At 42.4% G+C, this 13,833-nt stretch overlaps 1 protein-coding gene across 1 annotated transcript in view; it reads right to left on the bottom strand.

Annotated features, from left to right (window-relative positions):
* Positions 1-1,088: 1,088 nt before the first annotated feature.
* CLMP (CXADR-like membrane protein) overlaps positions 1,089-13,833 on the bottom strand; it is a 41,490-nt gene continuing 28,745 nt past the window's right edge. The window contains exons 2-7 of the mRNA XM_010581423.1: positions 7,107-7,264; positions 6,202-6,403; positions 5,218-5,385; positions 4,721-4,843; positions 2,958-3,099; positions 1,089-1,518 (exon numbers count right to left, since the gene is read on the bottom strand). Of these exons, the coding sequence (XP_010579725.1) occupies positions 1,224-1,518; positions 2,958-3,099; positions 4,721-4,843; positions 5,218-5,385; positions 6,202-6,403; positions 7,107-7,264 (1,088 nt within the window). The 3' untranslated portion in view covers positions 1,089-1,223. The remainder of the gene's footprint in view (positions 1,519-2,957; positions 3,100-4,720; positions 4,844-5,217; positions 5,386-6,201; positions 6,404-7,106; positions 7,265-13,833) is intronic.

The raw sequence follows: 13,833 nt of genomic DNA, 5'->3' as shown, positions 1-13,833 counted from the left end.
TAAGAGTCTTGCTAAGGTTTAAGCCTCAACAATAGCATGTGGCCCAGCGTTTGATGTATAAATGGGACAACGCACACAAATATTTTCTAATGGAAGCAGCATTGTGCTCGTTTCCCTGTCCCTGGTGTATTTTCCTCACTATGTGCTCTGTCACTCTATCCTTCAATCTTACCTGGATGCCTGAAGGTCAGCTCAAGAATGCTGTTCATTCAGTCTTGGGAAGAGCTCTCCATAAGGCTTCTACAGCATGGCTCACCCCAAAACTGGTGAATTCACAACCTGGCAATAGCAAAGATATCTTCCAAATGCTTCATCCAGGCTTTGTGGTAGATTAGTGGCCCTCGCTTTTGGAGGTACTGCCTTCCTTCTGGATTCAGTGCCCAATTCTCATCAGACTAAGGCTCATTTGCCACAGATACCACTCCAGTGGAGTTACTGCGGCTTTGCAGTGCTGACCATAAAAGCAGAGTCAGGCTCCTGGCCGTATCTCTCTGGGTGCATCATTAAGTTTATTCTGGCAATTAAAGCACCTCTGTTGCCTTGACATTTAAGGGTCCTTTGTCTTTAGTACAGAGATTAGTTCAGACACATGCCTTAATACTGCATCTCTTGACCTTTTTGAGTGATCCTTTCATTTCCACTTTAGTTACAGCCTTCAGAAGTATTTCACTAGAAGACTGAATGCAGAAAACATGAAGCGTCTGTCAGTTCCCTTTGAGGTTGAACATCAGACTACCCTCAGCAGAGTCTGCCTCAAAATCTTCAGATAAGACAATGCATCTTTGAGAAAGTTCTCCGCAACCAGTACAAGAGACTTTTCCCTCCCCACAAAACCTCTCTGGAATATTATGCATCTTTATGTCTCTGTTGATCCCTTTTCAAAAATCCTGAGGTTTGGCTTAATTTCATTTGTACAGCACTTAGCTGTTGTAGTTTTAAAATGCTCAGTGTTCCACTTCCAAAAAAGATAATTTAAAAAGAAGGCTCCCTTTTCCCTCAAAGGTATCTTTCTTTAAAAAAAAAAAGAAATTCTGTATCAGAACCTCCGTGCTGGAGGATGTAAGAAAGAGTTGAGTGGGAGGGCTTCTTGTGGTGTGAATAATCACAAGTGATTAAAATTAAGCTGACCAGAAAGATAGCTAGCTAATCTAACAATTCCTATGTGGCTGGTGGTACGTGAAGTGTTTCTGGACAGCAGGAGTCTCCAGACAGCTGGTGAGCAGTCACACGGTCTGGAACGCTCGGCTTTGGGCAGGCACCATGACCAGCGTTGCTCCCATTTTCATCAGGTTAGCATAGTCGACTTTCTTTGGCTCAATTTCTTTTCCTTCCGTCTCCCTCTGGCTGTACTGGGGAGGAGTTAGGTGGGGAGTAGCTTCCGTTGACAAAGTCCGTTGGCTGCGAGAGGCACTGTTGGCTGTCGACCTGGTTGAGGAGGAACCTGAGCGTGAGCTCCTGGAACCAGATGAAGAGGAACTGGGCTTGACAAGATGGGCCTTGGGTGCCTCTGCATCTTCTCTGCAATCAAACAGGACAGGGCTCAAATACGGGAACAGAAACGCTTATACATTTTACCAGGCGGAATTGCTGCTGCAATAAGGAGTTGCTTATTGAAGCTGCAAATCACCAGGACATATTTGTCTAGCAGTTTGAGCAAGGTACAGGGTTTTCTGAATTCTGTGCTGCGTAACTTTGTGGACTGAGCTCCCTATTGCTCTGCGGAGCTATTGGTCAAATGGATTTAGAGTACATGCTGCACACGACTGGCTCTTTGTGTGTGGCTTTGAGGTCTGTGGAACGAATGCCAAGGGTCAGTGCAAACAGTTCAGCTAGAACTGTCTGCTCTGTAATCCTTACTCATAATGACAAATGACTTAGGACTAGCTGAGACCAGTTCTTCTAGTTTTAAAAAAAATGTGGGTACTGAAAGAAGTGTGAGAAGTGGGCCCAGAGAGAAAGAGAAGAGCTAACAGTCATGCATAAAAAGGTGATAGAAGAGGCTGAAGCTCAAACTAAAAATGAAAAGGCATGCAAGATTTGAAAGCAAAGAGAACAGGGAAAAGAGAAGGGAAGAAATCAGCAGAGACTACCTTCTTGCTGGCAACCTGACCATCAGAGTAATCAGCTGCTGAATGGATTATAGAGATGCCTAATGGTACACAGATGTCGTACAAGGGCAGGCAGTCTTTTACAAATAGACATAAGGATGGAGCAAGGCAAGGGGTTTCTTCAAGGGCAAGAGCAGCTAAAACTCATTCCTGGAAATATCTTTTCCCAGCACTTTCCTTCCTGAGAAGTTTAGGCTCCATTGGCTAGAGACCAATCTCTGCTTAGGGGAGTTAAGTGGCAGACCTCACATGCTTGTAACAGATGAGTTTAAAGAACATGCGTCAGCATTCTTGGTACACCCGCTCAGGGTGAGGCTTCTCAGCTCTGCACGCAGCAGCTCAGGGGATTTTTCACCCTGAGCTAAATCCAGAAGCACAGTTGTTCAAAAGACTCAAGAAAGACTGTGAGAACCTGCCTGCCTCATAGCATTCCCAACAGAAATTGCAATTGGAAAGGAAAAAAACCCAAACCAAACCAACAAACCTCTCAGAACCACAATGGACAAGTGGGTTGAATTTAGTACTGGAGAGGATTATGCAAATGCTTTTAAATGCTGAAATTGCAAGCATGAGAGAAAATATTTTGTTGAGTTTTATGCTAATTTGTCCGGGGCGGGGGGGGGGGGAGAAAGGGGGAAGACATTATCATCTATCTAATTTTCTGGAAAGTCTTCACAAAGATTCTCACATTCAAGAAATGTGTCACTGATATTTCAGGGAGACTTTAAAAGCTTTTTAGAACAACCTTTTAAGACACTTATACCTAGGTTACTTAAAACTGTAGTGAAAAGATGTGTGAAATTGAAAGAAGGGAGGGTGGGAGGTGGGGGATTAAATAAAAGGCGTTACCTGATTTCATTTGGTGCCTCCTCTTCCTCATATCTCTTCTTTTCTTTCCTCCTGATTGTCAGCCTCACCACCAGGAAAAGGAGGGAAAGTCCCACCACCACGCCACAAACAGCTCCAGCAATCATGCCGATATTTTGTGCATCTGTTGTCCAGAAAACAAACATGTTAGTCACTAAACTCTCACTAGGGTCATATGGTCAGATTCTAGTCCACACTACAACTTATAGCACTGGGTATAAATCAGAACAGAATGTATTAGTCTACTTATTTAGGCGTGTCTCCACACAGAAGTTGAACCAGTTTATCTTCAAGTATTGTTTCTAAACCTGAGCTGACAGCGGGATAAGTACTTACCTCTGGAAGGGTGGGATCACAAGTGTTATGCCTTCAGCTATCGGTCAGAATTGCAATGAGGAGGGAAAATCCTCTCATAAGAGCACAGAACCACAGAAAATACAGAGACGGACAGGACAACCCACTTGCGAAACAAAGCACCAGGCAGTTTGCTAGAGGCAGAAGAGTGTTTGAACTACGAGTGTTTCCCCATGATGATTTTTCTTCCCCGTCAACTCACCCTGAAATGATTACAATCCACTTGCAGAATGAATTATTCAACTGGGGGAAAAAGTGACCTGAGGGCGGTAGAGAGGAAGGAGGAAAGGAAGACCATATTGTGCAGGTGTAAGGCATTTTTCATCCAAAATAACAAAGTTAATGAAAGGATACTTCCTAGTGTATATGGGCCCTTAGTTAATACTTTATGACAACTCTTTTGATAAGAGTGGTTAGACTGGGTTTGGCTGAAAGTTGTTTCTGTAAGGCTTGTCCCTATGGAGGGTTTAGCAAACCAAAGTGAGGTTTTTAAACCAATTCAGTTCAATTGGCATAAAAGCTGCCTGGACGCTTTTACTTCAGATGCCTGAGGCAGACAGGTTTTCCTTGCTACATGACCATATTCCAGTTATTTCAGGCCTGGCTGGGCAGAAAAATTCCAAAGCTATGGAACCTCCAAGAGACTTCTCTACTAGCAGTCCTTTATCACAGCACTTCCAGCTTCTGCTGACCTTCCCTGAGAGCTGTACATAAAAACCTGCTAAACTGTATTATTTGGATTTGTCCTCAATGCTGGTGCTAAACTCCACCCTTTTCCTTGCATGCATATGCAAAGGACATAGGTACCTAGACATGCACACACTCTTATTGGTGTTAATCAGGTAGGACACTGATTTTAATCTCTGGTGTTCAGGACAGGATTTATTAAATCTAGATTAAAACCAAACTATGTCAAAAGTTGCTTTTTATTCTGCACACCATTTCATGACAAAGTCAGCCTTTCCAGCTGCCTTTAGATAGTTCACTGTCCCAAGTGCGAGAGAATTGGAATTGGAATGATGGAATATCCACACCAAGGTTTTATGCTTGAGAGTGATCTCATGCAATCACTCCACCCAGAAGTACCTCAAAAGCTGGAGACTCTGGAACATCTCACTCAGTTTTTTTCCCCTCATATTTTCATTAGTCATTCTCAAAATCAAAATTTCTAACAGATGAAAACATCTGAGCCCAAATAATGTATTTACCCCTTCTGGTTATACAAAGGACTGCTGTACAAACCGTAAGTGTGATAAATATGGGCTACTTCATGTGATTCAAGTAAGAGAGAGCAAAGGCATGGCACAGAGTTTACCAGTCAAGATGAGACAGCTGTGAAGCAGCACTGCTTTATACAGTGGTGCAAGTACTAGTTATGTGCCGATACTTACGCTGCACTGTCACTTGAACAACACAGCTTTCTTGTCCAGCCTCGTTGGTGGCAATGCATTGGTATAATCCTGTGCTCGTCTGTGTAAGATTCTTCAGTAGGACTTGCCCAGGATTAGAAATGTCTGAAACGGGAGAAACGCCACCAGGATTAATCCAAAAAGACTAAGAAACCTTAACAGCGGATAGGACACAGAAGCATAAATTGAACTTCCAGATCAAATCAGTTCAAGAGCAATCAATGACGCCTCACAAAAGATCATTTATCAGCCTTCAGCAAAACGCTAAACAAACTCTTCACGCGCTTCCTTGTTCAGGGTGGAGCACACCACAAAGTCCAGCTGCAGTAGGGAGAGGTACTGTTATATCGTTGCTATCACTGCCACCAAGTAATCCCCATTTAAAAAGCAGGCACTTGACTCTCAACACGCACGTACGTGTGGGCGGCTATCTGGCTTTGAGCGTGCTGAGAATTCTAAGAGGAAATGACCTGACTTACTGACTCTTGATGTAGGCGGGAGATGTTCAGCTCTCTCGTCTTCCTCATTTATGCGCTGCCATCGGTAGGAGATGGGTGCAGTGCCAGAGGCAGAACGGCACTGCAAGGACAGTTCCTTTCCTTCCAACAGCTCCCCTTCTAGCCAGCATTTGGGCTTGGAAGGTTTTTCTAGAAGAAACAGAAGACAGGTCATGTAAACGCAGCAGATTATTTTCTTGGTGGAAACCCTTTCTTTGGCAAAGTATGTAATTTAAGCAGCTTCCAAGAGCTGCCATCTCTGGAATTCATTAAGGAATTACACCAGTGATGTTTGTTAGGGGACTTTAGCTGCAACTGTGTGCAACTTCATAGTCTAAGAAGTGGAGCTGGCTGGCTCAGACATAGAAATGACACGTTATAATACTCTGGGGCAATTTGCCTCATGGATACCTGCATCAGGAGCTGTATCACTGTGTTGCTCTTCTAGGTACTATTTAGAGAACATCCTTTCCCTCCCCCTACTTCTCCATTTCTTCCTTCTCCCCACAGCATCCGGCAGGATGACAGTGTACATGGAAAAGCCAACCAATAAACTGAAATCAGGGAAGAGAAATGCTAACCCCGGCAGCTTATTTGTCACTTCCACTGACTTGGATCAGTTTGGGGTCCTGGGACATGAACCCAGAGTCCTCAGCTGGAGATCTGGACAGGGCGATCGCCAACTAAGCTAGAATATCAGTATAGTTTGTGTGATGAGATCATAGAGATAATTTGGAAAGAACAGTTCATATGATTTTGCAGGTCATCATACTTACCTCAAAACAGTTCTTTAGGCTCTTCCTGCGTCCTGGCCTTTGCCAAAAAATGCAAAGGCAGATACGGAACTGGACAGTGAAACCTGATCGTGAAATGTCTTTGTATTTATACCCTGCTGAAATAAATCTCTCTCCAGGAAATGAGTCTAGCAATTTTTTTTTCCTTGGAAGAACAATAAAATGACCTTACCTACAACCTTCAGGGTGATGCGAGCCCATTCGTACTGCCCAGCATTTTTAACCTTACATATGTACTTCCCTGCATCGCTGGACTGCAGTGATATGATTTGTAAGGATGCATCTCCAGCAAGGAAGTTGGATGTGAAGGAAACACGCCCCTTCTGTTCTTCATTCAGGTCATCATAAACACGTCCTCCAGAGTAAGTGATCACCTGAGGAGCAGACAGTCACTGGTCAGCCAGCTGTAAATTTACTTTCACACGGAACAACAAATCAAAGCATTTCCAGGAACTGCAGAGTAAGGTTCTGCATGGTTAAGTGACTTGCCAAGGGTCACGCAGGAAGCCTGTGCCAGGGTAGAAAATTAAACCTGCATTTCAAGTCTGAAACTAATACATAAAACTGTATTTGTGCTAGAGATGTATATTGGAGCATTTATACTAGTGTCAAAATAGACATCAGCTTATGCCACAATATATAAAAGCAGTCCTTAATTTTGGTGGGTTTTGGCTAGGTAATTTAAGCTACTGCAGAGCTGATTTTATAAGTATTAAACTACTATATTTTTACGTGAAACCAAGGTTTCAAAAACTGGGCCTGCAAAATCGAAGGTCATTTTTGAAAACCTGAAGGGCAGTTCTGAAGTTTGTCCAATAATGATTACATAACAGTGTTAGTTTAAAGAAAACTCGATTGTAACACAACCTGTTCCAATACAGCATGCGTGAATATCAAATAAGTTTTACACATTATAAATCTCTCTAAACAAATCAGCTGTTTTCTAAACACTGCTTACTTCATCAGAATAACTTGCAAAGATCATCACAGAAGTCTTTTTAAATCAATGGCTGCTGCTGATGTCAACATAGAAATAAGACGATTTTCTCAGCAGATACTAATTGTGGCTCAACCTACCGCTTTTTGCACTGTTTCGGAAATGTGCAGCAGCCACTCAATATCCAGGCTCCCTTGCTCCAGGAGGCCCAGGCGGTGATGACAGGGCAAAGTCACGTTTTCTTCAGCTACTCTCTTAAATTCAGTCTGAGCCTCAGACAGCCAAACAGAACAGGAAGCTGAAAGACAGATGCCGGTGGTCAGAGGCCAGGATTAAGGATGCATCTCTGCACTGAAAAGCGTTGCTAGCTTAGATTTCCCTGGATTCTTCCTCATTTGCTTCACAGCATCAAAGAAAACCCAACAGCTTGGCTTCCTGGACAGATTGCAGCTGATTAAAAGGGACATCTATACATACGTAGGTAGTTAGTTTCACACTAATATTTAAGCACGAAGAACAGATGGCTTCACACTCCAGGGCTGTCAATACCAAAGTTACACCACATCCTCTATGCACGCAAAATTTCAGATAATCTCCTTGGTTTTGCCTTCACCTTTTACTACCTTAATTCATGAGCAGTATTTCCACCCAGAAGACCTTCAGAACCCATCCCTTTATTCCTGTGTCAGTCCGGCAAGGCTTGGAGTCTCTTTCCTAACGCTAGATGATGTTTGCTGTGTGCATTTCAGCACTGGAAATAAGAGACCAGCCTGGGAACAAGAGGGCTAACCTTAAGAAAGGCACGGTACAAGTAGGCTAGTGAAGTGTCTTTGAATAGCAACGTCAAAAAAAAAATAAAAATCATAACTTGTCAAAAGGGGTTTGTCAGGATTAAAAAAAAGGGGGGGGGACAAGACGAAATTGCCAAGCTGAACCACTAGAGGGAAGCAGAGCCTTTTAAATGTTACCAGTAAAACCCCAAACGCATGTTAACTGCCTAAAACCTGGTCCAGGAGACGGTGCGCCGCAGAGAAACACGATGTTCAACCAGCACTGCGTCAGTCACTGCGAAACTCGCAATTTCTTTCCGAGTTTCTTTCTATACTGCATCCTTACTAAAACTGAACAAAATCAGGGGTAGGTTCTTGGCTTTGCCCATCTCTAACTTTTGATAACACGTGGACTCACCATGGTTAAGTTCAAACTCAATTAAAATTGACCCAAAAGATTAGAGGTGTGGAAAATTACAGGCACTTAGATCAGGGACACCCCCAGGTCTGCTATGACACCAAATAAAAAATTTTCCAACCAAGTTTCCATGGGGATTTCTGGGGCACAAATACCATCTGCCTTTTGCGTATGAATCTTCAGAGCGCAGTTGGGTTGTTCTTAAGTTTTTCTGTGCAAGAAGAGAGCCTAAAACTGGTTTGGTTTTGCCCTCTCTGAAGTGAGATGAAATGTCTTGCTTCTTGGACTAATTACCGTGAAACCGATGAAAACCAGGAGAGTTGGCAGCACCAGGGAGTCACATGTGTGATTGAACACACAATCCTGTGATTACATAGCAAGATTAGTGGCAAGAGCATAAGCAGCTCTAGTTACATAGGTTGAATGTGTTCCTATACTTGTATTTAAACAGTGGATCTTAAACCTTCCCTTTACCTTTAAATGAAGAAAAAAAACCCAAAACCAGGAAAAATTAAGTCCAACATGGCTCTTCCTCAGCTTTTTCTGTTGCTTCAGGACCAACTCTGGTTTTAGAAAATTCATTCTGCTCCTGCTCCCATTCTCAGATCTGCCTCTGAGTTGTTAGCATGACCATCCCTCAGCTCCTGAGCTTCTGATATTTAATCGATACTTGCCAAGCAATTCTATGAAAGGTATCATCTACTATGTGCACGCACATATACAAAACACTTGGAATTTTAAGACAGGTGAAGTCTTGCAAAGGATTAAGCTCTCCTCCCCTGCACAGATCTCTGCATGAACTGATGAGAGTAAAAGCTCCTTTTCAGCCACATTAGCTGTTTTCTTTAAACGGAAAAGTAATCCAGCTTATCACTGGATGCACTAGTCTCAAAGCTCCATCTGCCAAATACAATTATACATTCTGCCTAAGATGAATGCCTGCTTTCTCCTACAGCCCACATTGCTGCGGGCTGCCTTCATTAACACCGACGCTCACTAAATGAGTGATCAATAAGTTTAATCTAAGCACCATGCTAGTAAGCATTCACATAACATTTGCAACATTTTCAAAGTCCTGTGCCAGCAGAGCACTGAGGTTTTGTGCACACCTCACAGGGTATTCTACATTTTCAAATGTAGTTTTACATTAAAAGCCTTGACCAGGATTATAAATCCCTTTTGAGGGATTCTAACAAGCATCATTTTCATTCCTCTCTGGCTTGGACAGACTGTTTTTAGGAGACTTGTTCTGGTTCTTGTTGCCCCTAGCAAACATGGTCTGGATTTGAGAAAGAGCCCTGTGCTCATCTTCTAAATGGGAGTAAGATCAGGGAGACATCCAGCGAGATGGTGACTGCAAGTTTCTAAAGCACACTTTGTTTTTTCAAAGGTACACACAATCAGAGATAATTTGGAGCTGATTCACCACTGAACTGATAACCAGATTGTTGTGCACATTTCCTACTTTTTCATGACATGTCAGTCTTACTAAGAAAAAAACCCCCAACCAACCAACCAAAAAACCCCAAAACTTGCCCCTTTAGTCCTTATTAGTTCTTTAATAATGCCACAAACTCACAAGGAAGCCTGTAAGTTTTGCAGGTGTTCTAGACAAGACCCTCACTTTATTTTCTTTCCAGTCGTTTATACCTGTACAGAGTCAAAAGGAAGCTCAAAACACAGCTTCATAAAAATACCCAAGATAGGGTGCCAGTTATGGAAATTATGCAAGAAAAATCCAAAGAAAAGTGAACAAATCTCATGCCTTGCAACAGTTTGGGTAGGGTCTCACTGTAGCAAGCAGAGATTAAATGGAAATTTACCTTTAGATACGTGCTAGAATTTACAGTATATGCCTCAGAAAGAAAAAGGAACTAGAAAATAATATCCAAGTCCCCTCTAGGTTACTTTGTTTTATTATCTGACAAAGAATAAATGCTGTCTGAAGTTCTCTTGCATTTGTGTAGATGACACCTACAAAGAACAGGTCAAAGAAATGAGATTTTGCTCACAGTGCTTTTACCACCACCAGCCCCACCAGTTTAAGTTTCATTTAAACGAGTACTAAAGCAGAGTGTCTGCTTACGGACAAGCCCCTACAGCGGCAAACACCTCCGTATACCGGCCAGGGGACACATTGGCTAGATTGCAAAAGCAGCTTGGTCCTGGCATGGGCTTCTGCTCTGCTAGATGGGGTGGCCCAACTGGCTCCATCCCTTTCCCCCTTCAAGAGCTTCGCAGCCACACGAGGGCAGAGCCTGCTCAGAGCAACGCCTTAAGGGCTGGCTCCAGCAGACAATAGATTAAGACAATAGATGGTTTTCGCAGAAGTCGGATCCAAGATATTTGCGGGCTCCGCAGTTCTTAGCCCCCAAAAACCTCTTCCCCTTCCACATCCCCTGTGCGGGCGGCTCTTTGTGCTGCAAAGAGCAATTCGGGAATTGCTTCTTTCAGCTTTACTCGGCCTATGTCCCATGACTTCAGAAGGAGGTTGGTTTGTTTTTCCTGCGGAGCAGGAATCCTAAGCTTATTGCAACTGCAGCATTTTGAAAGCATTGGCCGTGGGCCTGAAAAAAGAGTCTTGGGTGCAGCGCCAGGCTTGCTGACACACCACAGGCAATGCAATGCTCTGTACTTGGCGGGGAGGAGACCACCGTAATATTTAAACATTTGCTCTATTGTTCAGAGGACAATAACTCACCCAACACCCTGCAGACAGTGGAAAAAAGATTATTGCCTTTGATCCCTCACTCATGTTTTAAATATCCAAGAAATACAGAACAACAAATACTTTAAACAATACCGAAGCTAGCGCACCTAAACAGACAGTACCTAAACAGCACAAGCATGATGTACTAGGGGAAGGGCGCAGACTGAGCCAGGGCACACAAAGGATTCCGAGCCCTTTCAATAACAGGCCATCCTGCCTTGCCTGCATAACAGATTTTAAAGAAAAAATTGTGGACAATATCCTGCATCTTTCTCGTGCAAAGATGCCAGTCACAGTCAATGTATTTCCTAGAACCCATTTCAACATTTTTAATGGACTACTGATTTTGAGGGTTTGAATTTCAGAAAAGTCAGCCCTTTTAAATGGATGTAGAGGGAAGGAACCATCTCCTAGGCAATGCAGCCAAGTGCTGAGCAAATTGGGCCTGTGTATTTGGTCTTATCACAGATTATGACCGTCCACAATAGTGTTTTTCTTGTCTGAATCCTTAACATGATCACATATGCTTTCATATCCATGCCATTATGAAGCACAGTTTATTCTCATGCCCATTCAATAACAAGTATACGTATATACACAAATGCATATATATACCAACAACATCAAATATACATAAACATACAAGCAGAATCAAAGTGAAAATAAATGTTTTGCTGACATTTTTATTTGTAGGCAAATTCATGTGCTAAAAGCTAAAGAGCTTCCAGATTTAAATCTTTCATTAGGTTCAGAAGAAGGTTTGAATTAGGGAGCAATGCTAAATATAGGTTATACTTTTTTTAAAAAAGCAGTAAGTTGTGCTATATCACTGCACTGCTGGAATTAGGAGGAACAGCCCAGAAAAGATTCAGAGAATTGAGATACAAGAAATCCATAATGATGCTTTGTAAACTTGGCCCAAACCATACCTACACCAAGTTCATTTAAGATATGAATATCCAAAATGGGTCTTGAAAAATTTCAGTTGCTCCAAGAACATTTTTGAAGTTTATTTTTCAGCTACACTTTTTATAATTTTTATTTTGGCTTTTTACCAAAGACAACATTTGCAATAGGCTATTCCAAGACGTTCATGTCCAAGGAGAAGCAGAAATGCAACGTATAATTTTCCTGCAACTCGGGACATCCTGTACTAGCACCTGACTGAGGAAAGGGACTCAGAAGCAAATGGCTCAAACCTGCTGCTGAGGAAAAAAAAAACCTTCTTCAATACCAACAGCAAAAGCAGGAAGTCCAATAGTATCTACACACAGAGTTTATAACACTGCCTGGACAATTTCCATTTCACCTGTGATAGGTGCTCTGTCTGCTTTTGTTCATTAATATCAAAAAGTTTCCTGGATGAAAGCGTGACACGAACGGTGAATGGCTACTGTTGTCAAGGCACATCACATTCTTTCTGAAAGAACAGTCCCCTACAGACAAGTTCTCAAGTGTAACCAGTAATTTTGTGGTCTGATTTTGAGTCCTTCTTGGGATACTCTTGAACATTATTTTCACATCTGTGTGATTCCACTATTTGAAAATGGGGTCCTTCTGAGAAGGAAGTTTTCGTCCTGTAGTCCTCCGAGTAACTCACACGTTCTTCTCAAAATCCAGGTAGGCTGTTGGAAAAAAACCACCTCAGTGCATCCAACAGTTCCATGCTATAGCTGGTCTCAGCTAGATCTGCAGGCTGAACTGCTTGTGTAAGCACTTCATTTTAGTCAAAATGATCCAAATTAGCAAAAACTTTCTACTTAAACATTTTAAATTAGTCCAAAGAGAATAAATATCCAGAGAATTATTCAGGCTTGTAGTGTTCCTCTAGCTGAATAATCCTGCACATTTGACTCACTCTTGTGCTAAAAACATTTATCCCACTCAAGAAAGTATTTGAAAACAAAGTATGTCTAAATTAGATACATACAGAAATAATGTTTGACAGTTAAGAAACAAAAAGCACAAGACAGCCTGCCATGTTGCAACTTTGAACCACTCCTCCATGCCAGGAATTTAAGATGTTTCACATCTGTTAGAGTTTGATCTTGCTACAGTCTTGTAGGAAATTATTTACTAGGCTTCTTTATGGAAAAGCAAAAGCCTGCCCCCACTCTGTTCAGTCATAACGAGCAAAATCTAAGCATTTTGCAATAAGCAAATTTAGAATTTTACATGCTTAAATAGGAGGCTGACAACTACTTCTATGGCCAAAGAATTACATCTTGCGTAAAACTTTCAGAGATGCTTGAGTGACTTGAAAGCTCAAATCAGCTAAGTGCTAAAGACACTATAGACACTAATTCTACAGTTAAGCATTTAAGTCTCAGCAAGCCTTAAAATTAAGGTCTCTATTGAGAAACCAAACACTTCCCCCCCCACTATTACTGTTCAGTAACGATGACAGACACATGCACATTAAGGCTTTTATCTCCCCTTTGACTCTTTTCCCCACTTCTGCTGTGGATAAACCAAGAAAGATGGAAGATACCTATGTTGGTTTGTTCCAGAGCTGTAAGGAGAACCCACAAGGTCAGCACCCCCTGCTCACCCTCAGACCACACTAGCCCTAACAGTTAGTTACCCTGACAGCATTTTAGGCCAAAAGAAATATAAAGTGGTGTCTTCTTACAGACAGCTATTTTGCATTCTTTGCACAAGGGAGAAGCTGGGGGAAGCCAAACTCTCCTAAGGATAATTAACTCAGCCAAGGCTGTGCTCTGGGACATCTGCTTTCTGTATTCCTTGGCTGGCAGAGACATAAAGGCCAAAGGTCGCCTTCTCCCGAGAGCTCGAGTGCTCCAAGTGACCAAGACCTGGCCCCCAGTGCATGCTGCCTGCAGCCTGCTCCCCTCTGCCTCCCTTTGATTTCAGGAATTTGGTTGTGAAGCAAAAGCATCTCAAATAAGAAAAATGTGAGCTAACAGTCAGCTCCCACTGGAACAGGCTCACTGTGTTAAAATAAAGAG

This window comes from Haliaeetus leucocephalus, unplaced genomic scaffold, assembly GCF_000737465.1.
Source record: "Haliaeetus leucocephalus isolate CR32 unplaced genomic scaffold, Haliaeetus_leucocephalus-4.0 Scaffold773, whole genome shotgun sequence".
Classification (NCBI taxonomy): Eukaryota; Metazoa; Chordata; class Aves; order Accipitriformes; family Accipitridae; genus Haliaeetus; species Haliaeetus leucocephalus.
The sequence above is the reverse complement of the archived record's forward strand: the minus strand, read 5'-3'. Positions and strand labels throughout refer to the sequence as shown.